Source organism: Poecilia reticulata, chromosome 7 (genome assembly GCF_904066995.2).
Source record: "Poecilia reticulata chromosome 7, P_reticulata-male-v2, whole genome shotgun sequence".
NCBI lineage: Eukaryota > Metazoa > Chordata > Actinopteri > Cyprinodontiformes > Poeciliidae > Poecilia > Poecilia reticulata.
In genome coordinates this window covers 10,182,907-10,208,129 of record NC_088836.1, presented here as the reverse complement: position 1 = coordinate 10,208,129, position 25,223 = coordinate 10,182,907, and the positions used below count along the sequence as shown (strand labels likewise).

The following is a 25,223-nucleotide window of genomic DNA, read 5'->3' as shown; positions in this document are numbered from 1 at the left end:
TCTTCTGGTTTATCACCAGTTCAAACTGTTAAGCAGCCATCAAGTTCACTAAATCAAAGTCATTTAAACAGATGGATGTATAATGTGAACTTATCAGTTAAAAATAATGTAGTCAAACTTGTTGATCAGCAGCTAAGAATGCATTTATTGTTGTTTAGAGAATAAAATTCATTTAATTCATCTCACATACACACATGTCCTTGAATACATGTGCTATGTGTTACATACACGTAAATATTTTATGACCCGGTAACCCTCGTTAAAAATGAATCGGAAAGAAAACTTATATAAACTTCTGTCATCTTTAACCATAGTTGTCTCTGTAAACAGTTTATAATTTCAAGTTTCTTAAAAAACACTTATTACAGCTCTTATAATAAATTAAAAACAGTAAAATACAAATTTTTTTCCACCAGAAAAATCTCACTTCTTTTCTAAAAGCAAAAACAATACAGAGATGACAATAATAATGTTTTCTTTTTTTTAATTAGGCATCTTCTGGATTCACATGGTAAGTGTTTTATTTCATGGTTAAATTAATGTCAGATAAAACACACTCGCACACAAACACCACACACATTTTTCTCAAAGGTTGCATTGTTTGTAAAAAGCTTTTTTTGGCCGCTGAAGAAGCCACTCTGGCTGGGTGAGAGACATGGTGCTTTCAGGGGGGTAAACAAGGAATCGGACATCCCGTACAGTAAAGACACTTAGCAGAACGTTTCCTTGGCTCCTTTTTTTTTGGACAGAATCAGATTCTTTTAATGATTGGTTCAGATTTCAACCCTGTTCTGCTACTTATTAATACAAAAACCAAAAAGCATCAAAATGTTTTCATTAAAACCACACAACTGGTCTGGCAAAAACACTTAATAGCAGGTAAAGCTCTTTGTAGAGCAAATGAAGAGCACAAGGGGAAAAAATCTGAGTCTTTTTGTGTGTGATGGGTGAAGATCCGAAGGCATCTCGGTTCCTCATCCGCTCCCTTCTTGTCCATCCCTCACATGACATCAGCGCGTTTGTCCCTGACTTTATTCCTCAGTTTCGTTCGAGCTTTGAAGGCAGCCGAGTTGAATAAATGCTGTTACAGGGGGGAAAAAAGTGTTTATGCTACATTAGGAGGAATGTTTTGTAGGGTCTAAGGTTTCTTCACCAGAAAGAACAATTTTTACGTGAGGAGGTAAAAAAAAAAAAAAGAAATGACCAGTGTTTCCCCCAGTGCATTATAAGCCTGGCAGGCCACCAGGCTTTACATGTGCCCCCACCAGGCTAAGCATAGCTTATTTTTTTAAAGTCTTTTTAAAATGTTTGCATCTTTTAAAACTTTATAGTTGGTGTTCAAGTGTTAATCTTCCAATCTTTCCATAACACATAATTATCAAGTGATATTTTAAAATTTCCTCTCCACTTTAAACATTTAACTCAAAAACACCCAACCACCGGGCTTAGCAAGCTTTCTGGGGGAAACCTTAAATGACTATTTCATAAACTAAGACTGAATAGCAATACATACCAGTAGAGAATGTATTAGCCTTTATTTTAAACCAATGCAAATTTAATGGGTCATGTTTTAATGTTAAAAATGAAATGGCTAGTAAACTCGGTTTTCAAACATACTTATTATTCTGAACAGGTATTAACGGTTTAAGAGCCAGGAGTAAGCTAGTGAAAAAATGCATCAACTTTACCTTCTCTACCCGAGAGATCTTACTGCCTTTGATAGTAGCAGCATCTAAGATGAGGGGAGGTCCAAGGCCAAAGATGTCTCGGAGAAGCTGGTTGTACTGCACCAAAACAAAAGTTGCATATAGAGGTTGGTTGAGGACAAATCGCCTTAATGTTCTATACAGCGTGTTTTATTGTCTTGGAGCGTCGTTAACACCTGTAGATGGTGTCTAACTCCAGATTCTAGGATCTCCTTGAAGGCATCGTAGATTCTTTTCCTCATCCACCCATCGATGTAAACGCTCTCCACCCCAAATCTGATCTTCTCCTCAGTGAAATCCTCATTCTGTGACAAAAACTGGATGTCAGGAACTAAAGAGGCAGCAGGGATGCAGAAGAAACCTACTGCAAACAGGAAAGCAAAAGTCAAAGCCTCCAAGTTGGAAATACTTGAGACATCTACCAACCTCTATGTAATGTAGCACCTCTCTGAAGATGGAGCGCTGTTTCCTCCTGTCGTTTTTGGCTCTGTGTTTGTTGCCGTCTGTGGCTAAACTCTTCAGACATTCGCACAGACTTTCGGTGTCCTCCACCTCAAACTCCTACAAGAGCAACATAGTGTTAGTGACACTAAGTCAAATGCATTTACAGCACTTAGCAAAAGGATTTATGTCCCTTGGTATTTTTTTCCCCCATTCTATCAAGTTACAACTCCAAATTTCAATGGATTTTAATGGAATTTTATGGAATAGATTGATTTGCATTCAACAAAGTATTCATCCATTATTCATCACCAATAGTTACACTATCCTCCACCATGCAGGTAGTATTTGTTTGCATTTACCTCATCTATATCTCGGCCTAACTCCACCAGCAGAGCGATCGTCTCTCCCACTGCAATCCTGTAGTTGACGTCGCTGCTCTGCAGACAGGCCTGAAGCTTAGGAAGGTGCCTACAAAGAACACAGTGAACACAGAAAAAGTATTTGGTAACGATTACTACCTATTAATGACATTATACAATAACTACGGAGTGCATTAGATAAAGTCCTGGGTTTAAAATTTCAGCTCTCAAGGGACGGCGTCCTCTGAAGTCTGAGGCTCAACTGTGTTGGGCATTCATTGCATCTGGACATTCATGTGTCCAGATGCAAATTTCTTCTTCCACTGGAAGGCATGGACAACTGTCTTCCAGCTGATAAGTTACCTAACCCCAGTTGATGCAATGAGTAGCTTCTCATTTCTAAGACAGCCTGTGAATGCATGTGATATTCAAGACGGCGCGATGAAATATCAGTGTGTGTGAGCTGTTTTGGTGGTGTCTGTGTTTTGATTTAATACAGATTTCTGTTAATCTTGGCTGATGTTGCAATGTGCGTTTCGAGTATTTGTCCATAAAATAAGATATACACATTCCACAAGCACAAATTTGTGGAATGGGAAAATTAGTATGGTGGGTATTTTTTTTATTGTGAAAATGAATAAATTTGTACCTTTAGATGGAAAACAAAGGATAAAAAACTGAATTTTGAGTCAAATTTTACATTTACTTGTTTATTCAACTGAAAAAGAATGTATCAAAACAAAAGTGAGATATTAATCTTTATGTAGCGTATTAATATTCATGTTTTTCATGTCCACTCACAGTTCCAGCAGCTCACTGAGTTTGGAAGTGGGACAGAGCGTGGCCAGCAGTGACCAGGCCTGCAGGGCGGCAGTGTGAAGGCCGGGCAGACCCGGTTTGTGTGTGGGCAGCGTTCCTTCTCTGTTAGGGTAGGAAGACGAGAAGACACTCTCCAGAAGAGCCAGCGACTTGACCAGGTCCTGCAACAGTTCGGACACCATGTTAAAAATGTGCATTGAGCAAAAACCAAATACAAAACCCAACATATCGGAAACTCATTGATGCTTTTTTGGGTGTTTTTTCCCCAGGTTTGTTATTGAGTAGTTGTGTGTTGGCACAAAAAGTTGCAAACAAATCTCACCTCTCCTTCTTCTGCAGTGGAGACATAGCAACACAGCCCCAAAGCCCTGGCACACTGATGAGACAGGAAGTAAGCAGATGTGCATTAAAACACTGACATTTCCTTTTTAAGCCATATTAATGTACATAAAAGTTTTCATCCGTTTTTTTTTTTTTTTGTCTAAACAGTGACGGTGAACTGAAACAATTGTGATGCTTCTCTTTTTAAAACATCCAAAAAGAAGCAGAAATCTTCATTTAAAAACAAAGTAGTCTGTAAAAAAGTGTATGCGTATAAAATGTTCTGAAGCAGATGTGTTTAAAAATGCTAATGCCACATTTTCATCTTGATCTTTTTTTTTATCGTCCAGAGCCTCTAATCAGAAACGGCGCTTTCGTTTTAAAGGGCGATTTGCTAAGAAGGGGGCATCACTCACGCTCTGACGAGCTGCTATGTTGGCACCGCCGTCATTCAGGATGGAGGTGAGAACAGGACGAAGCGACTTGAAGCCCTCCTCGGCCTCGTCCCCTCCTCCCAGCTGGATGCACAGCAGGGTGAAAACGTTTGCGGCCGCGGCCTGCTCCTCTCCGCCGCCTGCAGACGCGACGGGACAGAGGAAGAAAGTCAAGTTTGGGCGACCTAACCAAGAACGACGTTTTATATTGCATCAAACAAGCTCAGGCAAAGCTTCTGTAAAATAATCGGAAAGTTTGTGCGCAAACAAACGTGACGCATCAATGGCGGCACACAATGTCAATCTATTAACTCGCTTGTCTTCAGAACCTTTTTTGAGACTTCTCTCCAGGCAGTCGCGCACGGTGAGACGCTGGCCTGTCAGGAAGTCGTACAGAACTCTGGAGGAGAAAGCTTGTCGTAGTGACTCCAGGCCTGCCAGACGAGTCTTTGCACTGGAAGAGGGAGACAAACAGAGCGAGACTTTACAATGAGACATTAGAGACAGTCAAAGCCATTTGATGTTGTGGGAAGAACAAACAATATGTTATTGTAAAGCAGAGTTTCATGCACAGAACTTTGATGATCAGAATCCAACAAGCTGAAGAAAACTACACAGTAGAGTGATGAATATATTTGCATAAGTTTAATAGAAAATGGCACTTTATAGGAGAATACAGATAGTTACACTGCAGCCCATAAACTCTTGCGTTTTCAAACCTTTAGTTGTTTGACATCATCTTGTTGCCAATCATTAATTCAAACAAGTTATCTGTCCAACAACATTTTTATCTCCACACACCAATTCTTAGCGTTTTGATTTTCAGAATATATTGTCCTGGAAATCAGTTTTCAGGATATAATGTCAGGTTCTAGCAGAGCATTGTGCTGTCATCATTTCTGTTTTAGATAAGCTACATAAAAACCTTCACCTTTTGTCCATTAGGTTGTCTATACACTGCTTGAGCTTGTCTTCCGTTTCTTCTTGTGCAGTCTGTTCATCCACCTGCTCACTCCCTAAATATGACCAGAGAACACTTAGAAGATCAATGTTGCGCAAAGTAGTTGTGAAAAAACGTATCTAATATTCACTTCAGCAAAAGGAACTAAACTTGTTTAATCAGCTGCTCTGATTTAATCAGCCTGCTTTGTGCACTATAATGTCTGTCTCTGTACAGACCTGGGCCCTCTTCCAGGACAGAAGCAGTTTCACTGGCGCTACTGTAGTGGCTGAGAATGTCCGATGTCAGCTCATCGTCACTGGCTGCAGATTCTCCCTTCATCCCGTTTTTAACACCTGGAGACAAAAACAAAACACCCACAGAACGTGAAGCACTTGGAGGAAAAAAAACAACAAAGAAATCTTTTTAGTAGTAAGTTAAAATGAAGTGGGCTGAGAGATTAAGTCAACAAACGCTGTTACAATGATCAGCAGCAATGATTGTTATTTCCACAAGTCAGGAAAAATAAAAAAGTTTGAAATCAGGAGCTTTTGGAAAATAAACTCACTGCCAGCACATGTTGGTACCAAGTGAGGGTAGAACCAAGGTTTGTGCTTAGTGGACCAAGAAAAGACTTGGAACCCAGACAAAGTTGCAGAGTGAGTGTGAGTGGAAGAGTTAATTACTCTTAGAGAGAAAAAGATGGAGATCGTCTATGTTCTTTTGCTTTGCAACTATTAGCCTTTCAATAATTTGTGTAACTTGCGACCTGGGTCAGTTTCTGGTTTCTAGACACAGTGGACCCCGCCCGTTTGCCATTATGTATTCACGGATTATCTTGTATGCAGATTTTTTTATGTGGAACATAACCGAGTTATTCATGGAAAATTAGCCTATTTATGGGTTTTTCTGTAGAACAATCCATAAACAGGCAAATATCTAAAATATTTGAAATACCCCAAAAGTAGCCAGGAAGACTATACATTAGCTTCTGCACTAGTGCCAAGACTATTTCTACTGCGTGTATTAATACATATTAAGGAATATAAAAATATGACGTTTTTAGAAGGAGTCTGAAGTTTTAATATTTTGGCAGTTCGCAGGTGGTTGTGGACCCTGAACCCAATGAATACTGAGTGCAAACTGTCTACTCTAGAATTAAATGGAAATGCAAAGAGAAATTTGACAACATAAATCTTGACTGGCCATGATCTCATCAGACACTAAAAATCCAACATTTTCTCGAATCAGTGAATGCAGCTCAGTGAGATGCTACCAGCTCAAACTGCCTGCAACACACTTCGGTGACAACGTTTTTACTAAGGGAAGACTGAACGCTAACCATTCAGTTTATTTTACTGTTAAGTCAGAAGAAGCAAAGAAGCTTCTAGAAAGGAAACGGTGTATTCTACAGAAACTCCATGACTTTTAGAAGTGGAGAAAACAAAAAGCCTGGAATCTGCAACATGCGGAATAACAAACAATTAATAGTGATTAGAAATTGGCCACAAAATCTACAATCCTTGCATATGTAGTTTTCAAAAATTCACAATGAATGATAACATTTTGCACACACACATTCATGCATGATTGCAACTTGCTACAAACTGGGCCAGGCTTGTACCAAGGATGACACTCACCAAGTAAAATGGCTTTCAGGATAACATCCACCAGAGGAACAGGTGTTTTTTTGTTTTTTTTTTATGGCTAACTATCAGGACATAATAGCTGGAAACCGCTGAACTGGAAAGGTTTTCATATTAAGCAGTACTACGTGATGGTTTAGGCTTTTATTAGCACACCGGGGGTTTGTTTCAGCACAGCTCTGCCATGTGTGCTGGAGGAAGAAGAGGCAGGCAGGCTAAGCTAGGCTAACTCTCATGTTTCTGCCAGCTCAGGACTTTCTACTGTTGGTGGGATTACTGAAGACCAGCGAGGCCGATCATCTGTCCCCTTCATTGGGCGTTCACGATCCAGAATGGTCACGCTGTGTTGAAATCAACTGGTACGGGAAAAGTGATTCAGAGGTCACTCATACAGCAGGAAAGCAGAGCGATTTTATTTGAAATACCAGCTGAGGTGATTTAGTTTTAACAAACATTCGGCAGTTACTCCAAACTGAACAGAAACTACAAAAGTGAGAGGAATTACAACGTCAGCAACATTTCCTCTTGTATTATTCATCTGTTTCCACCTGACTAAAGAAAAAAAAAAACTGTTCATAGTCAACCTATGAATAACTGGAATGAGAATGTGTAACCAGAGTGATAATAGGGGAAAGTTCAGCTTTTCAAACCTGAGCGGACCCAGTGTTAGATTCATTGTTGTAGGTTGCCTTATTATTAGTCCACTCATAAATGCATCCACTAATACTATAGGGAACTACATTCATGAATTACATTTTTTTTTAAATCAACTAGTGACTGGAATTATGCAAATAAAAAATACCAGCTTTTACCAATCAGTGAACTAACCATATTCACTGTCAGCCATTTTCATTACGTTAAAAAAACTACATATCACATCTGTAAGACATCATTTAATAGAAAACTGCATGCCCTATTACGTTTGTGGTTCATTCAGACTGTGACAGAAGACTGTCAGCAAATAATAGAAATAATTAATTTTCTGTTTTCTACTGAGCGTCCAATCTTAGGAAATCAGAACAAAGAAAGGAACGAGTCGTTTTAGTAACACTCCATTATCATTTTCTTTCTTAATAAAATAGTCAAAGTATTTTTAACAGTGACTTATGTTATGAAGTCGCCCCTCCTCTGTTATAAATAATAATGGTTCACAACTAGAATTTACAAAAGAACTCAATGCTGTTCTATCTTCCTGCACGGTTATCAAAGATAGCCGCTTTAATAAAGCTTTTAAAAACAATGGATCAGAATTTGAGAAACTGACTAATCATACAATATGATTTTGTCTCATTTGTTATATTAAACGCTACATGACACACTCTGTGTTTTATTTTTATACTCTTTATCACTGTTGTGAACCTGTAAAAATTTGTTTCCATAATCAGAGATTGGGATCAACAAACAGGTTCGGTGGGAAGGTAAAGCGCTCTGTGAGCGCGGACCAGTCGGCAGTTTTTCCAGTTATCCTTGAACTCCTGATCACTGCCTGCTGACTCCCACTTCAGCCCCACATACAGCGATACACCTTCCCACGCAGACCCACCCACACCTCTGTTATCTGCCTGCCACGACTCACATGGCGTCTCATCGATCGAACAAAAGACTCCGGCAGTCGGTGACCCTGACCCTAATATCACTGGACGGCTTTGTTTGGGAAATAGCCTGTCATCTGAAACCACAAATCCATTTCAGTAGGCAAAGGCGACTGCTGGGACTCCAGATGACTGTACAAGCAAACTGTCACTTGGAGCCAAAAAAAACAAAAAAAAACGTCTCTAATTTTATCTTCATTCAGGGAAGCCAAACGAGCAACACGTGTACACAGCTCACTGCAGCCCGCTTCCCTTCCTCAAGTCCTTATCACCCAGTGGCCACACACTGCAGTCACGTTCTGGTGGGAGCCGGAAACTGTTTTGCCGAACCTTTAGCTGCTTCAGGAGGAACTGGGATTCAGGTTGGGAATGGGGAACTTATTTTAAGTCCTTCTGCGCTCGAGTTTCAGCAGTGAAATAGGTTGGACGTTTGGGTCAGGTCAGTTTCATTAGACAGTTTTAGTTTTAAAAAATAAACTATTACAATGACGATTTAGTGCTTTTAACACTCTGAAGAAAAAAAGCTAAACTAAAAACAATGTATTATTTTCAGAAAGGAGAGAAAATTGCTCACATTTTACATTCTAGACATATTTAAGGCACATTTCCTGTACTAAATTAGTCAAAAGTTCACTGTTCACATGTAAGCTAGTTGTATTTTGCTACAAATAGCAACCAGCAGTAAATGTGGCCCATCATTGTCTTTAAATAAAAAAACAAAAGCCTGATTTTCTCAGGTGCGTAAAAGCTGCCTCTCTCTGGACATTTTGACTAACAGTAGCCTTTTAAAAATGACCCCAACCACAATTATGCTGTTTTTGCCATCGTTTGGAACCAAAATCCAAATAATACATTTTAAAAATTCTACATCCCCATCTATAAAGAGAAAAAACAATCCCTCACCATCATCATCACTTCTAGTCAGGTCATATGGAAGTTGACTAATAATTTCAGTAAGAAAAAAAAAAAGTGTTAAATGTCAAGTGAGGCATATGGGTGAAGAAATGAAATGGTTTCATTGCTATTTAGCATTTCAGTTGATGTTAAAGTTTACTGCATGCACCTCACTGAGGGGCATCACAGGGTTTGAGCTCAACGGGGATCTGATGTTAGGAATCAGAGAAGTTACCTTTCAACGATCCTTTAGCTGAAAGCTGCAGCTGAAGAACCTCCTGACGCAGAGAACCTAATGGAGTTGGGAGGCGGACGGGCAAAAGGACCAAAATGATGTTTGACATACAAACGTAAGTGGATGGGGAATAAAAATATTGGATAGGAGAATAAATCAGGGGAGAGTGGGGGGCGGGGGAGGATGGGAAAATGAGGGATGGTCATGATGGAGAGAAAAACAGCAGAAGTGAGCTTTATTTCTAAATCACGTTACATTATGAGCACCAGTGCTCAAATGCTCCATGATCTCACTGCAGCACCACATTTAATGACTCTGTAGATGCATTAGTTTATTTCTTTACGACTTCCCTCCTCGTAATTTCCGTTGATAATCAATGCGATAGAGTTTGTGTGTACAGATGCATGCTTTCCAAACAGGTTGGACCAGGGATAAACAAGATTCACATCGTTGTCATACAACATCAGGAACCTGTTAGTGTGGCTGCAGGAAAAAAAAAGAGAGACTTGCACGTGGCGCGCAGCTTTCCCACTTTCAGCACTCTGAAACCTAACTGTACAACCAGCTGTGCACAGTTTAAGTAGTATGATATCACTGCTGCTAAAAATAATATGCAGTTCACCGTAGCCCTGCATGCAAGAGTACACTATGTTAGTACTGTAAATATCTGAGTAATCAGAAAGATGAACCTCGTACGGATAAAAAGTGTTTCTAAAGGGAAAGTCCATCACGAGTGTTGGTGTAGTAACGAATTAGTTTCGTCGCAATTTTGAGATATTTGAAAAAAAAAAGGATGGAAAAAAAATACTCCACAATATATTATAGCTAAGATCAGGGTCAGCTATGAGGAACAGAGATTGCTTTGCTATTCTTGCTGATCTATAATAAAAAATAAAAAAAAAATTGGAAAATAGTTTAAAACATCAACTCTACCACCATGTTGTCTTTGTTTTAAAATATTTGTGAAATCCGCATAGTGTGACATTACGTCTGGTGCCAATATAAATACTAATCATTCATGACAAAAAGGTTTCTTCAGGCTTAAACATAGTTATTTATAAAATAACTTGCAGAAAAAAGTTCAATAAATGATGACATTCTACACTGCTGCAGCCTCAGGTGTGCAAAAGGTAGGGAGCCACAGTCTTTCTAATACAAATTGGTATGCTGCAGTTAATTATGCACAATCTTTTCCCGAATTCTAAATTCTTATTTTCTTTAAAGGTTTGATTTACTGATATGTATTTTAATCTACTCTTGTTTTTAGGACTAAATAAAGTTTTTTTTTGCATATGCATTTACCCTACTGATCCCCAATAAGAGCCTACTGAGGGGTAAAATAGTCGATTAGATTGTCTCAGTGATGTTTTTGTGCATTTGTGCTTAGTTGTAGGTGTGCAAATAGCCCTGTCCAATGTGGAGCATTTTACTGCATGTTTAGCTTTTCTCTGAAAAAGAGCAACACAGCAATGTAAACATATGGTTGTTTCTTCTTGTTTTAAATAGTCATTCTCCATTTGTCAAAAAAATATTTTTTATTGTTTTTTTAGAGTTCTTATACAGAAATCGGAATTGGCTAAAATCAGCATTAACAGCTTTGAAAAATTGGTGGTTAGCCACAAATGATCACAAATAGGTGCATCTCCAAACACCTATTTATATTCATGACAAAACCACATTTTATTTACAAAACTGCATTCATTTGTAAATATGCTAATGTTTGATCAAAAGTCACGTGTTATGCTAAAAGGAGTAATGGGTGAAAAATCGCGCTAAAACCTTACAAAAAACATTCTGCAAATATTACGAATCGTAATAAATTGTAAAAAATAGCTTAAAAACGCTGTGGTTGCCAGGTGCAACAATGACAGGTTTACACGCTGAAGTCAGAAGAGCAACAGGCTGCTGTCACCACATGGACATGATAATTATTACTAAAAGATGTAAAGCCTGTTTTCAGATTATGCGTCCTGTTGTTTTCTTGCGTCTATAAAGGTGGACGGGGGTTTCCATGCTACTGTTACTCACCCGGCTTACTGGAGCCACGTTTCCCTTTTTTACTCCGCGGCATGTCGAGCAGATCCTCCGGGTCACAACAAAGCTAGCTGAGGTAGCAGCGTCGCTTAGCCTCCTTCAAGTCCGCTCCTCCGTTATTTAACAGCTGGAGACAGAGAAAGACGCCTGTCTAAATTATCCCTGTTGCCCAAACTTCTGTTTATGAGTCAAAGACTATGAAACCGACACCTTTTTTCAAACTCTTCTGTTGACACTTCGCCTAGCGTCAGTGACGAGCAACACCAACCACGTTTTGCAACTCTCTGCCGTCTTCAATCCCGGAAAAAAGAACTGTCCAGGGCGGAATATGTCCCACTTTTTACCAGTTTTTCTGTGTATTATCTGTGATTGTCCCCGGGTAATCTATACCTAACGCCAGGTTGGGATGGTAAATATTTCTCGAAGTGTTTAGGACGGAGTTTGGAGCACGCTGCTGTCACCAGGTCCACCATCTTCCCCACAGAAACTACTGAACCCACCGGTTACGCGGGTTGCCAGATTGGTTGGTTCTGGTGATATCCCCCGTTTCCGGATAGGTCAGACACCAAAACCATTATTTTTGAAATGCTCAGTAAAAAATATATTATTGTCATACTACCCAGGCCTATTTATTTGGCCTACACGCCATGTTTCTATGTAAAGGAGAAATTGTTTGCTTATCTCTTATTAGACTGTAATATTCCACTGCACAAAATTATCAACATTAAACCCAACTGAACCTCTCCCATTTTAGGGGAGTTAAGATTAGCAGTATTTTCCTATTGTGTAAACCCTAGATTAATAAACCTGAGATTTTTTATATATATATTTTTTCCTTTACTTTATTAAATTCGGAAGTGGGAATGTTTGGCCCAAACCTTTTGGCCTAATCTGACTTAGCTTGAGGCATTTTGAAAAGAATAATGTGTAAAAATGTTGGTCTCTTGTTGAAGGTGAGAAAATTGTGCTATTTATTTGAAAGCTAAATAAAATAAAATAAAATTCTACCATTGCTATTCCAAACAATGAATGTGCTGCTTTGTGTTGGTCTATCACACGAGATAATTTTTGACTGAAATGTGACAAAACATGAAAAACTGGGTTTAAGCACTTTTGCAAGGCACCATATATGAGAAATGCCTATGGTCAGGACCTGCTTGGATATTTTGCAAGTGAAAATAATAACGGCAAGAGCTGTAAGACATTTTCTTAATTGGCCCGTCTTAAGTTAATAAGTTTCCATTTCAGAAGCAAAATAAGTAAACGATCAGAGGCAACTAGAAAAGCACATTTTATTTATTCAAAAGTAACTCTCTACTGAAAAATGCTTTAAGAAGTTCACACAAACATTCAGCTGCACATAAAAACGCAAGTTAATCGCATTGTTGCATAGTTTCAAGTTGGCAAGTCAGTAGTACATTTCATCAAGCCACTAGAAACCTCATGTTAAAATAGAAAGCTCTAACTACATCTTGACTACTTTTATTAGAGGCTAGAGTAAAGATTAAACATTAAACTAAATAAATTCTATAAATTAGACTGCTATTTTCCCATCTGGATTTATGAATTGATACTATCAAAACATACAAATTAACATTGTCATCATTATTATTATATGATAAAAAAAACACCAGACCCCATCATATTTGTTCATAACTACTGTAAATGCAAATATTTCTATGCATATTTGCATTTACAGCATTAGAAGACGAAAAACCGTGCACGAATGTACTGCAGCCTAATTCACAAAACAGTAGTTTGCTAGTCACACACACAGTCTCGCTTGTCAGGTTCTGTGACATTTGTCTCCATCTTTCCCGTTGTACCCTCATATTTCAACCAAAGTGGAGCATTTTCTTTTCTTCATAGTTAAATTGATTATTGAGACTGATGGTCATAAAAATGCTAAAATCTCATATGTAACTCAAAATGTTTGCTGAAAACTTTACAATAACTCTATAATGACTTGGAGTGACCTCCAGCTGGTCGATGTCATTTGCTAGAGTCATGTAACCAAATTTTCTCCATTAGGAGAACAATGTGGGAATGTACTTAATTGTTGTCAAGTTGAGTGCAGATTTACAAATGGTCCATATAAAGTGTACCACGGACGATGGCTCCATTTGGTACTAGAAAGGAAAAATAAAATAAAATAAAATAAAGAAGTGAGGGACAAAAAGAGTAGACTGCAAATTGTTGGTTTGTATCATAATGACTTGACAAATAAAAGTTTCTATTGGGGTCCCATAAAGGTGCTAACATCATCAGTGCTACCTGTACTCTCATGCCACCTGCTTTTCATTCCAAACAGTTTAATCCGTGTTATCAAACTATGGATTCATTCAAGTCAGCCTGCCTAAAACTTACAGTCTTTACATCTTCCATAACCTATCAGTTTTCTGTATTGAATATGGCTGTTCACAGCTGAACACCAACCACGTTTACAGTGTTGCTTTTTTTCCCCCACCCTTATTGGAAAGTATTTTTAAATCCTAAATTGGCCTTTTATTGCTGGAGTTAAACACCAGGGGACGATGACAGTAAATGAGAGAGGAATAGTAGAATGATCCAGTGTGCAGTTCCTATCCAGTGTAGTAGTTTGTGGGGACGAAGGGCATCTTGCTGACGATGGCTGGGATTGTTTTCTTTCTGATTTCAACTTGGACGGCTGCTCCGTTCTTGGCAAATGCTGCGTCCACGTAACCCATGGCAACGTTCTTTTTCAGACAGGGAGAGGGACAGCCGCTGGTCACTTCCCCTATCAAGAACAAGAAAGGTGTCAGTGAAAATAAATAAACTATGTGATGACGCTAGTTTAATAAACCCTCCTGCAATAGACTCATGAAAAACAACGTTCAGACATTGATTTCCAGATAATGGATTACTGCTCATTTATTTAGAAAGTAGCAAGTATTTGAATTCATCTATGGCTAATAAATTGCCTTACAATTGAAAAATGCGAAGTAATGCATGACTTTTTAAATTAAATGGTACATTTTGTGAAGAGTTACGGTTTAGGGAAATGCAAGGGTTTTGCTGACCCCTAGTGGTCAAATTATTTAAGCCTGTTTCAAACAACAAACAAAAAGGTGATTCAGATATTTCAATGCTTAATCTAACAAATAAATAGTTCTATTTATCTAACAGTGATATGCAGTTGCATTACTTTCTTATATGATTCTCTCCACATGATTCTACTCTCAATTTCAAATTCAGATAAGTCCTCGGCTCCTTGTCGATCCCTCACCTATGACCTGTCCATCAGGGCTGAGGATTGGGGTGTGCTGTCTCACTGGGGGACCGGTGGACACCAGTCCAACTCTTTTTCTGGCTGTCTTGGCTTTGATTTGCGGCACAATGATGTCAGCGCCAGGGAAATCCTTCGTCTGACGCCTGCGCTTCCCTGCAAGTGAGACGGAAAACCAACAGAGCCCTTTTAAAATGTTTAATTAAGCAGGTTTCCAATAAGATAGGCCTTATCAAATATTAGAAAATATCCAAAAACGATAGGCAGGAGAGAGCATTACTTGCCGCCTTGCTCAGGCTGAAGTAAAAAATGCATCGACTTAACACACTTATGAGTGTCTGTGCTCAATTATGCATTTATGCATTCAATAGCTACACGTCGACTGTTACCACAAAAAAAACCTAACCTATCGTCCAAACAAGACTGGCTTCCACAGGTGTGGTGGTCTCATCTATGTCGTTGCCGTAGAGACAAAGTCCCGCCTCCAGCCGAAGACTGTCTCTGGCTCCCAGACCGGACAGCTTCACCTCACTGTTGCTAAGCAGCTTCTCTGCCAGCTCAACCACTCTGGAACGAGGAACAGAAATCTGGGAGACACAGACAGACAGAGTAACTTTAACGTCGACATCCTACATGTTAAAGTTTCTGTTGCACGAATAAAACCCAAAAGACTACTGACATCTACCAACCCTGGAGGAGCTATGGAGATCCACAGCTCAGGTGGGAGACTTTACAGGACAACTAGGACTTGGTCATTCTGTAGAGCTGATCTTTTTGGGAGAATGGGACAGAAAGTTGGAAAAAGTAGGGGGGAAAAAAAAGCTTTTTGTAGTTTGCCACAAGAGACCCAAACATGCAAGAAAGTGCTCTGGTCACAAAAGACCACAAATGTTTGGGTCTTCATGGAAACTGCATTTAGCACTTCATTTTAAACAACTGATCTCCATGTTGGTGTGGCATCATGCTGTGTGGATGCAAACCTTTGGGAATTTTCTAATGTATAAACTGTTTCTTCAAAAACCTAAGATGCATCCAACCAAGTCGCTGAGCTGCTAAATGTTTGTGGTACTTACCATGAAGTCAAAGTGAAAACAGAAAGCTTGGTTAATTAAGATTTTAAATCTCTCGAGTTGAAATGGAGAGATTTCATTTGGTCACCCCTGGTTTAGGTCGAAGTGTACTTCAGTACTAGAATGGTCCAAAGATTTATCACTATGAATACAACTTTCGACCCTTTTGACACATTTTTTTAAACATTCAGTCAGAATATTCTGGGGAAGGTCTGAGAAAAGAAGCCCAATGTTGGACAGAAATGAACAACCAGACCCCGATCCAAAGTTTTTAGCGTCGCATTGGAGATGCTCACCTCCACCCCGTCCTCTCCGGTGTACCCGCAGCGGGTCACCCTGCAGTCAGGAATACCGAACACCGTGACCAGGGTGGAGGTCATGAAGGTCAGCTTACTGAGGTCTCCTTTCAGCCCAGCCTGAAGCACCTGAGCCGTGGTGGGACCTGATGACACAAAAAGACTTGGAAATTTAAGCACAGAGCGAAGCACAGAGCGAGCTTTAGCTTGTCTTAGAACTAAAAGTAAAGCAATGTATATGAAACCAATTAAGGAATGAAATAACAAAGGATACTTTAAGAAGGGAGAGCAAAAGAAAGACAGAATGGGTGCTTGACCTTGAAGTGCAATCAGGGCTTCGTCAATGAACTCCAGGTCCACATCAAACCCGGCAGCTTTGTACTCTGCCAGTCTGGCCTAAGAGTTAAAACACACACACACACACCCACCCACACACACACACACACACACACACACACACACACACACACACACACACACACACACACACACCCATCAGTCATTTCCCAGGCGATTCCAGGCCAGTCAGCTTCCACAGATTCCTTCACCTTCATATGAGCCGAGTCTTTGTCGGCGCAGCCGGCGTTGGAGACCACGTAGAGGTAACCCTGGTTGGTCTTTGTCACGATGAGGTCATCAATGATTCCTCCTTTCTCGTTGGTGAAGAGAGACAACGTACCCTGAGAGGAGAGAAGAAAAAGGAGTGGGAGGAGAGGGTGAAGAGTTAAAAGAGAAACTCAAGAATTTACTGTAAGGATATGAATAGATCTGCTTCTCTGCAAAAACAATGATAAACTTAGAGATTTATCTTTTTTTGCGTTCAGGATTATCGGTGTCCTGATGCAGAGAGAGATGAAAGCCAAACTGAATTCTACTGTATATTAGGAAATGTGGTTTAACAAAGTTAAAGCCATCTCGTAATTTAAAGGTCAGTAAAGACTTCGATAAGCTGTCTAAAGTGTCTATTCACTACTATGTAGTAAAAAAAAGAAGATGGACTGCACTTTGAAAGTTTTTAGAACTTATTTCTGCATTGTTCTCGTGTATTTGGAAGTAGAAAGACATTTGGAAAGCAGTTAAAGCTCTGTTATGGTAGTTCAGCGACAGATCATCTTGTTGGAATCACACAGAGATTTACAAGGTGAGAACTGGTAACAGCGAATCCTTCTTCTACCTGGTTGTCCTTCAGCTCTACGATATCTGCAACCACCAGAGACTCCATGAACTTTATCCGGTCTTTTCCGTAGATTTTGGTCTGACTCAAGAAACGAGAGGAAAATAGGAATACAGTGGTCAAATGTACGAAAAGAATGTATTTCTATAAAGGCTAATCTCCGTTTGTCTTGTCCCGATTTCAAACCGGCGAGCAAAGCCAAATGTGGAGCACTTGAGCTTTAGCGTGCCTCACCTGGAGCATGTGGCTGACATCAAAGATGGAGCAGTGCTCCCTGGTGTGCATGTGTGAGGTGATGTGGCTGTCTTTGTACTGGACAGGCATACTCCAGCCAGCAAACTCCACCATCTTTCCACCATTGTTCCTGTGGAAGTCAAAGAGGGGGGTTTTCTTCAGGGCAGCCTGGCAGGGAGAGGGGAGGAAAAAAACAAAACAAAACAACGACCAACTGAGTCAGAGGAGTTAACAAAAACACAGCAACTACACGTTTTTTTTTGTTGTTGTTTTTTTTAAAATGCGTGACTTTGAAACCAACAGACTGCATTGGACTTCATTTAGGGGTGCTGGAGTAGAAGGGGTTGAAAAACAAAATGCAAGAAATGCATTTATTTATTTATTTTGCAACTATAAACCGTATGCAAATAGACATGGAGAAAATTGTTTTGCAAGGAAGTAGAAACAGAATGAAAGTGACGATTTTGCCTGATATGCAAAACTACTGAGATAATATGTAATCAAGCAAAATCCTGACACACAGCTCTGTCACAATCCCAACTTCAGCTTTTTTTTTTTTTTTTTGATGACCTTTAAACTGGCTGGTGAAGGGAGAACGGACTTATCAGCCTGCTCTGATAACAACGGAGACTCACTCGTGGTTCCAATAAAAATCATTTTGTGCAGCTCGGTGAAGTGAAGCAGACAGAGCTTCTGTCTGCTGGGACTCATGTACATCATGTCTGCATGAGCAGGCTGCTGATGTAGAGCACAATTCTGTTATTACTGAAACACGAAGCCACGCAGACACAGCCAGGTTTACACTGAGGGAATCCAAGACATGACTGTGAACTGAAGTGCAAAACACACTCCGCAGGCTCCGTCACCAGAAGGCATTTCTGATTTAGTAAAAGGTGATCAGATTTGGTCAGATTATTTGTGTGTGGATTAGGACATTTAGGGCTGAGTGTGGGTTGAAGGGTTCATGTGCATTTGAGCAGGATACAACCCCTGGTTCAAAGTGCCTGGGCTGACACTGAACTGTCACTAGCCGTTCATTAAGCACTTGAAATAGTTGGAATCTTTCAAATAATTTTGACTTGCAGATTGGGGAACCTAAAAAGACGACAAACAAAACATACATTTGAAACACTTCCACCAAATGGTTTCAAGCACTGTAAAGACAAATATCATTTTCTGCATATTAAACCACGATGTAATGGTCTGCTCAAAGCAGTCACAGTCCTCCAGAAAGGCAACAAAAAAAAGAAATCAATCTGCAGCTTTCCACATACCTCTGCACTGAAATCCCGTCTCTCCTGTGGCGTCTTCCCCGCACATCCAGCACCCGTGACCCGCAGCACGCACTCCCTGGAAGCCCGCAGCCCGAGCCCGGAGCCCGCGGCCGCAACCCGAGCCCACATCCTGCAGCCTGATCCCCGCTCAAGTGTTTAACTTGGACCCGCTCGATGCTCCAGCCGTGTTAGCACTTCCGCTTTGCTTCCAAACTGTTTGAACTCAACAACGTGGGATTCCTGCTTTCATTGCAAAAAAAAAAAAAAAAAACACATGGAGCGTAGGTAACGACGAAGGAAGAAGCAAAGACTTGTGGGAAACGTAGTTAATAAGTTCACTTTAGTTCACTGGAGATCAGCGTTTTTAAAGCGGGATTAGGATGTTTTGGTCATGTCCCGGAGTGAGCAACAAATTACTCTCTGATCACATTAGCGTGACAGATCATCACCATGGCAACAGGGGGAAACAGGAATATCTTCACACTGCAACTACATTGATTTTAAGTCATGAACAAATACTTAAATTGTAATTTTAAGGTTGAACAAAAAATAATGTTCTTTTATTAACAATAAGTAAATAGATAACAGGAGCTGTGTGTTTTGTTTTGTAAACAGCTCCAGCTCTGTCAGATTGGATGGAGATCACGGGTTTATTGCCACACAGATTCTCAATTTTAAACATTGACTTTCTCTTGATGATTGGATGGATGTTTGTACAACATTAACATTTTCCAAGGGTTTCAAAAACCCTTAAAAAAAAGCTACTATTCAGCAAAATATTCCAGACATTTTTACTTAACTGTAACCATGACACCAGCTTCACAAACAGATGCAGTTGTTTTCAGAGGAGCACATGCAGAAGCAACAGGAAAAGGACAATTTCACAGACTCTGTCTGCGCTGATTTGTTTGTTAAAGCTTTAGATCTGCTTCCTTCAATCAAAGTCTCTCATATTTTTTTCTGTGTCAGTGTTTGTGTGTGTTGATCCCATCATGCCTTTCACCCGGGTCACTGAGTCATCCTTTTGGCCAGAGGAACTAATAATAATCTCATGTCTCTGGTGCTATTTTGGACTGTGAAGGCCTGCAAAGCCAAGCATGTGCATGTTGGGAGGGGGGCGCACTAAGGCAGAGAAAAAAAACTTCCTCTGCTGCTCATATCTCTTTTCTTACGTCTCCTATGGTGCGGCTGTGGTGGGTTAAATCTGAGTATTCAGACTCAAACCCAGTTTGGCCTCTGTTTGTTCCGGAGCGTCCTGAAACTTTGTTGAGACTTTAGGAAATTTGTACCTGGAACCAACAAGCTTTTTTTTTTTTCTTTGTGAAGGAACAAAGTGGACCAAATGTATCTGGATTAACCTGGCTTCAGTTGATAGCGCTCCTGGAATGTGGATTTTCACTCAAAATACATTTTGATGCTAATCTTGTTGGCTCAGATGCATGTTTTGGCAGTTTGCTGTCAGCATGTGAGAGGCGAACCAGAAGACTAGAAGACCACAATCCGGCAAACGGGATTTTCTTTACCAGTGTCGCAAGGTAAGAGGAATTGTCAGACAGGTGGCTAACTATTCCATCAGACTAATTCACAGAGTGAGTGTGTGTACTGATTTATTCTGTCAGTCATTTATTTATCAGTCATGAGCACATTCTGTCCTTTAACCCTTGATTCAAATTCCAGCAGCATCATGTTTGATAAGCAGCTCTAATAATAGGTCTCATACCTAAGATATTCATGCATGTTTTTGTTGTCAAATAGACCGAAATGATCTGTTCTTTTCTTTGACATATGAATAGATTCTATCTTAACATCAAGATCAGAATCTATTTCACATATTCCCACATTACCAAGAAGAAAATGTTATTGTCTTTCTGTGATGTGATGTGTATAAACCAAAACAAAACGAGTTAGTGCAACACCATGAGACAGGAGAAATGGAAATCCATTCACCAAATTAGTCCGTATGAATCTAGCCATTCTCTGGACGTGTTGGAGGTTTCTGTTAGAAAACGTCGCAGATCAAACAGCGTCATGAAGGTCAGCGAGAAAGCTGTGGAGAAGTTTAAGTCAGGTGTGGGGATTAAAATAATATTCCAAGCTTTGAACATTTTGCAGAGTTTCTGTTCAGTTCATAATCTGCAAAATGGAAAGGATATGACACGACTGCAAACCCACCAAGACATGGCCGTCCGACTAAACTAATAAGTTGGACACGGAAAGCAGTAAGCAGAGGAACAGACAAGAGGTCCGCGGTCACTCAGGAGGGAGAATCTGTTGACACGAACCTGGCCTTTTACAGAAGACTGGCAATAATGGGGAATCCTAGAAACTGGAGATAGCAAGAGACTTGAGAACGGGGATAGGTTTTCACCGTCCTGCAGAAAAACAACCCGTAACATGCAGCCGGAGCTGCATTTGGATGGTTCAAATCAAGGTGTGTTTATTTGCTAGAACAGCCCAGTGAAAGTCCTAATCTAAATCCAATTCATAATTTTCTATTTAGGAGCATCAGGGTATATAATGTGTCGAATACACAGAAAATCTCTTCAGTTTTATTTGCAAGAAGGTGTCCTCCTACTTCTCCATAGTAAGGTACTTCATGATTGTCATTAAATATCACCAAAGTCACATCTGCCCCCGCATTTTCCATCAGCTCAGAGAGACATGTCGAGGCCTCCGTCGTCCCAGACCACCCCTCAGTTCTACAGGGTGAGCGAGAGAGACCTCACTGAGATCGAGCTGCATTCCGTCGACTCCATCAACGACCTCCACCGAACGCACCCCGAGCACAGCCACAAAGGTGCTCACAGTCTCAGCACACACACACACACACGCACACACACACACACACACACACACACACACCCACATTCGACCAACCGACTTACTTTTCACCCTGTGTCCTTTTCAGGGATGAGGCCTCCTCGTCCTGCGTACACACCGTCCCCAAACGGGAATCTGTACACACACGACGGGACAGCGGTCAGTCAGAGAGGGCGCCCGCTGGGCAGCAAATGGCAGAGACGTCTTCAGGACATGTTGACGGCGAGTACATCGAGGGCCTACGCCGCAGGCTGCGCCATCGTCACCCTGCTTCTGCTCACTCTGTTGCTCATCTTCGTTTTAGGTAATACGTCTGTTTTCATTCGAATTTCGCAAAGATTCTGCTGTTCTTGACCCTTAGGCCAAAAATGTCTGCTTCAGTTTTTACATTTTTCTCAAATAACAAAAAATGTTTCTCAAAAATGTATCTCTTTTTCAGGAATTTAGAAAATCATAGTATTCCCAACATTTCTTGAACCGGAAAAGTTTAGTCTGACTTGAGAAAAATAAGATTTTGTGTATTTTTACACAGCGTATGTAAAAACGACTAAATCGGCTTTAAATGGGCATCACCTACATAGGCGTATTATCTTTCCTAATCATGAAATAATTTCAGCCCATTTCTATCCTTAGGGTCCCCATATACCAAATAAAATGTAATGACTTCTTTAAAAATAAATAATAAACACAATATCTGCATTTTTGTGCCTCCTCCAGTCCAGCAGGGCAGTGCCATCAGGACGCTGACTGAGGCTGTGAGGGAAAAGGAGGCTGCAGCCGACAAGCTGGAGCTGCTGATCCAGGAGCTGCAGGAACTGAGGCGAAACATGACGGCCATGAGACGGGGGACATGAGGAGGACACGCACAGAGTCCTCAGCGCTGTGCTAGTGTACCCACACAAGATTGTTTTATAGATGGTGTCAAATACTTTTGCAATGTGAAGTATAAAACTTTGTTTCATGTTGGTTTTGGTCTTTTGTCTCCAAACACTACCTGTGCTTTGAGTTGAAATGTAACAATGATATTACTTGTCTTTTCACGTATAAATTGCAGAAATTAAGCAAAACAAAAATAAATATATATATATTTATATATATATATATTTAAAAATGTGGTAAATTGCTAAGAACATTTTTTTTTCTCATTTTGACAAGAAGTTGATAAAGAGGAAAACTGTGTATCTTTATTAACCAAAATTTATGAAATTCTATTTCGTCTTATTTAGTTTCCCAAATAGAAATAAAAGTTGTGGAGGAGCAGAGTAATCCAGGCTCATTCAAACGGGGTTTAACAGCAGATAATGTTGTAATTCTGCCAAAAACACAGAACTGATAATGCTGATATCAGATCCTAAATTAGAATAGGCAATTTGTTATTCATAATGCTTCTCAATTTTAACAGCTCACGTGCTGTTTTTATACTTTTTTATATAATATATTCATATTAGTCCTAACTTCAGCTTTGGATATGCAAGAGGATCCTGGAACCAAAATATATCCTACATTAAACAACAACAACAAAAACCCAGGGCCTTTATTATAAAAAAGCTCTCATCAGCAACGCGAGTTTTCTCAGTGTGCTACTAGCAGCATTGTTATGTACACATTATGTCACAAACTGGAATTATCTTAGAAACTACTAATAGATTAGCTAAGATATAGCTTGTTGTTAGCTAATATGCTAACAGTTTATGTGCAATCATTATTGTACTTTAATTAAACAAGACAGTCACCATTATCTACTAAGCTGAAGGAAGTTGATATCTATCCATCTATCCATTTTCTGTTCACCTTTGTCCCTAGCAGGGTCAGGAGGGGTGCTGGGGCCCATTAATTTGAAAATACTATTTGATACACTGACAGTAGCTTATAGGTGATCTTCAGCTAAATAGCAAGCATATGCTAAAATGCTAACATTATGTTGTTGGCTAACACCAATAAAAGTAGATGTTGAAAACAAGAAAATGCTGCATTTTATAAGAAACTCAAGCAGTTTTTCCAATATTGTAGCTTCTGGTGTGGCAGCAGTATTGCCTGTCACATGGCAACCACAGCAGGAAGGGATTATTGGTAGAATTTATGTTCTTTGTTAATCATTTAGGTTAGCTACTTAGCTTTTAGTGATTAGTCTGATCTTGTTACTCTCGTTTATGTGTTAATTATTTGTTAAAATCTGTTAGACGATAAGTGAGGGAGGTAGTTGTCATGACGAGGTGTGAATGTTTAAATATAGGAACTAAAATACCATCTGCTGCCTTGTTCCTGACCACTGTTGAACTACGGCATGTTGCAATAGCTTTACAAATTATATTGTAAAAAAAAAAAAAAACTTAGTAAAGTTACCTATAGCAGGTTTTTTTATTATTATTATTCAAAACCCTGCAATGCAGTTTCCTGACTGAAGGACACTCGTCAACTCTTGTCCTGACCACTCCCAACCATCTTCCTCTGGCACCAGGTTCCAGTCCAGCCTGAGTAGCACCGACACCTAAAATGCTGCTGAAAGTATTTGCTGCTGGCGGAGTCCGTGCCATTGTGAGAGACAGAGACGGGCGTAGATGATAGACTGCGACCGGAGTTGGGGCGTCGCCTAGCGCAGCGGCCATGACTGTAGCAGAGCTGGAGGCTGCATCGCGACGCCTCGGCCCTCAGGGTCTGAATGAAGGGGCCCAGGACTGTGTGGATGTAGTCTCTGAGGAGGACGCACTGTTTCTGGTAGACGGGAGAAGACAACATGGTTACACACACCGGCTCTGGTACGCACATGCATCATGATTTTGGTCAGTCACGCACTTTTGATTTGGCGAACTTCATCTCTCCCCACAGCACGACTCCAGCTGCGCCGAGCGACGCGCTCTCTCCAAGTGTGTGCTCCAAGTCCGTCTGCAAGCCCAGACATTCTGCTATGCTTACAAGCTTAATTTCACCGTTTTATATTGACGTGAACGAGCGGCTACCTCGCTGAGAAAGTTGAGAGTATGTGTGAACGCCAGTCGAGCGTACGGAAGGACGGGCGTGGCCTGGTTGTTACTGTTGCCATGACGCCACGTTGACGCCACTCTCAAAGCCTCCAGCAGTCTGTGTCTGAGTGGAGGAAACGGATCGGTTTATGTCTTTGGTTTCAAACAAAAGGCTGTGGTAAAACAGAACATAAATGTGTGTGTTTGTACCGGATCATCAGAGCAGCATCTGTGGACCCTGCCAGCCGCTGCGGCAGGTAGATGCTGGGATAGAGAGCTGTGGACTGAGCCCACAGCCAGGACAGCCGCTCGTTCTTCTGCTTCGTCCCCCAGTGGCAACGTCCTGTGTAGGTTTTATCTGATATCACACATGAAGTAAAACACACTGATGTCAGTTTTTACAATTGGTTAAATGATCAGAGTTACATTTTGAAGTTGAAGCTTAAGTAGAAACTATTTGCAGCGTTTTGCAAAGTTGTTCATAGCCCTCATATGTTTTCACATTTTGTGTATTTTAATGGGATTTGTGATGTGGAAGGAAAATAGTTGGCAGTTTTCTATATTTTCTGCCAATTAAAATCTGAAAAGTGTGTCATGCGTTTTATTCACCCCCCCGTCCCCCACCCCCACCTCATTCTGATACCTATGCTAGCTTTGAAGAGTCTGCAACATACAACACCTCAAATGTGAAAAACTTACAAGAAGGCAACCATGAGCTGTGTCT

The 25,223-nt window shown here is 40.3% G+C and overlaps 4 protein-coding genes across 5 annotated transcripts in view; 1 reads left to right on the top strand and 3 right to left on the bottom strand.

Moving 5' to 3' along the window:
* Positions 1-118: 118 nt before the first annotated feature.
* On the bottom strand, positions 119-12,078 carry ifrd2 (interferon-related developmental regulator 2). Of its 2 annotated transcripts, XM_008423837.3 has the most exons (14): positions 11,635-12,078; positions 11,419-11,551; positions 9,391-9,447; positions 5,263-5,379; positions 5,015-5,099; positions 4,413-4,537; positions 4,066-4,223; positions 3,651-3,704; positions 3,311-3,489; positions 2,510-2,618; positions 2,133-2,267; positions 1,883-2,011; positions 1,689-1,784; positions 119-1,081 (listed from the first exon to the last, which is right to left on the bottom strand). In XM_008423837.3, exons 2-14 carry the CDS (start codon positions 11,459-11,461, stop codon positions 1,001-1,003), a joined length of 1,368 nt encoding a protein of 455 aa, XP_008422059.1. In that variant the 5' UTR covers positions 11,462-11,551; positions 11,635-12,078; the 3' UTR covers positions 119-1,000. The 2 variants fall into 2 exon arrangements, with proteins under 2 accessions (XP_008422059.1, XP_008422060.1); XM_008423838.3 differs by lacking the exon at positions 9,391-9,447 and having other exon boundaries at positions 11,635-12,071.
* Positions 12,079-12,702: 624 nt separating this feature from the next.
* On the bottom strand, positions 12,703-19,373 carry amt (aminomethyltransferase). Its single transcript, XM_008423839.3, has 9 exons — positions 18,720-19,373; positions 17,446-17,613; positions 17,212-17,292; positions 16,586-16,717; positions 16,355-16,433; positions 16,038-16,183; positions 15,078-15,258; positions 14,672-14,827; positions 12,703-14,182 (listed from the first exon to the last, which is right to left on the bottom strand). The coding sequence occupies exons 1-9, from the start codon at positions 18,846-18,848 to the stop codon at positions 14,007-14,009; spliced, it is 1,248 nt and encodes a 415-aa protein (XP_008422061.2). The 5' UTR covers positions 18,849-19,373; the 3' UTR covers positions 12,703-14,006.
* Positions 19,374-19,739: 366 nt separating this feature from the next.
* On the top strand, positions 19,740-22,504 carry LOC145552199 (uncharacterized). The gene is made up of 4 exons (XM_081608826.1): positions 19,740-20,254; positions 21,370-21,516; positions 21,628-21,843; positions 22,257-22,504. The coding sequence occupies exons 2-4, from the start codon at positions 21,381-21,383 to the stop codon at positions 22,391-22,393; spliced, it is 489 nt and encodes a 162-aa protein (XP_081464952.1). The 5' UTR covers positions 19,740-20,254; positions 21,370-21,380; the 3' UTR covers positions 22,394-22,504.
* A 1,369-nt stretch (positions 22,505-23,873) lies between these two features.
* The window catches only part of hyal3 (hyaluronidase 3), a 53,173-nt gene continuing 51,823 nt past the window's right edge, over positions 23,874-25,223 (bottom strand). Inside the window, exons 4-7 of the mRNA XM_081608824.1 lie at positions 24,710-24,857; positions 24,497-24,623; positions 24,333-24,422; positions 23,874-24,251 (exon numbers count right to left, since the gene is read on the bottom strand). Of these exons, the coding sequence (XP_081464950.1) occupies positions 23,952-24,251; positions 24,333-24,422; positions 24,497-24,623; positions 24,710-24,857 (665 nt within the window). The 3' untranslated portion in view covers positions 23,874-23,951. The remainder of the gene's footprint in view (positions 24,252-24,332; positions 24,423-24,496; positions 24,624-24,709; positions 24,858-25,223) is intronic.

Excerpts from the sequence above, each read along its gene's own strand:
- amt (XM_008423839.3), bottom strand. The coding sequence starts at position 18,848 with ATGTGGGCTCGGGTTGCGGCCGCGGGCTCCGGGCTCGGGCTGCGGGCT. Across the intron at positions 17,614-18,719 it reads GACGGGATTTCAGTGCAGAG|GCTGCCCTGAAGAAAACCCC; the intron begins GTATGTGGAAAG and ends TCTCCCTGCCAG. Across the intron at positions 16,434-16,585 it reads AAGACTCGGCTCATATGAAG|GCCAGACTGGCAGAGTACAA; the intron begins GTGAAGGAATCT and ends TTTAACTCTTAG.
- ifrd2 (XM_008423837.3), bottom strand. The coding sequence starts at position 11,461 with ATGCCGCGGAGTAAAAAAGGGAAACGTGGCTCCAGTAAGCCGG. Across the intron at positions 9,448-11,418 it reads ACGTGGCTCCAGTAAGCCGG|GTTCTCTGCGTCAGGAGGTT; the intron begins GTGAGTAACAGT and ends CAACTCCATTAG. Across the intron at positions 2,268-2,509 it reads TAGGCCGAGATATAGATGAG|GAGTTTGAGGTGGAGGACAC; the intron begins GTAAATGCAAAC and ends TTGCTCTTGTAG.
- LOC145552199 (XM_081608826.1), top strand. The coding sequence starts at position 21,381 with ATGTCGAGGCCTCCGTCGTCCCAGACCACCCCTCAGTTCTACAGGGTG. Across the intron at positions 21,517-21,627 it reads CCCCGAGCACAGCCACAAAG|GGATGAGGCCTCCTCGTCCT; the intron begins GTGCTCACAGTC and ends TGTCCTTTTCAG. Across the intron at positions 21,844-22,256 it reads GTTGCTCATCTTCGTTTTAG|TCCAGCAGGGCAGTGCCATC; the intron begins GTAATACGTCTG and ends TGCCTCCTCCAG.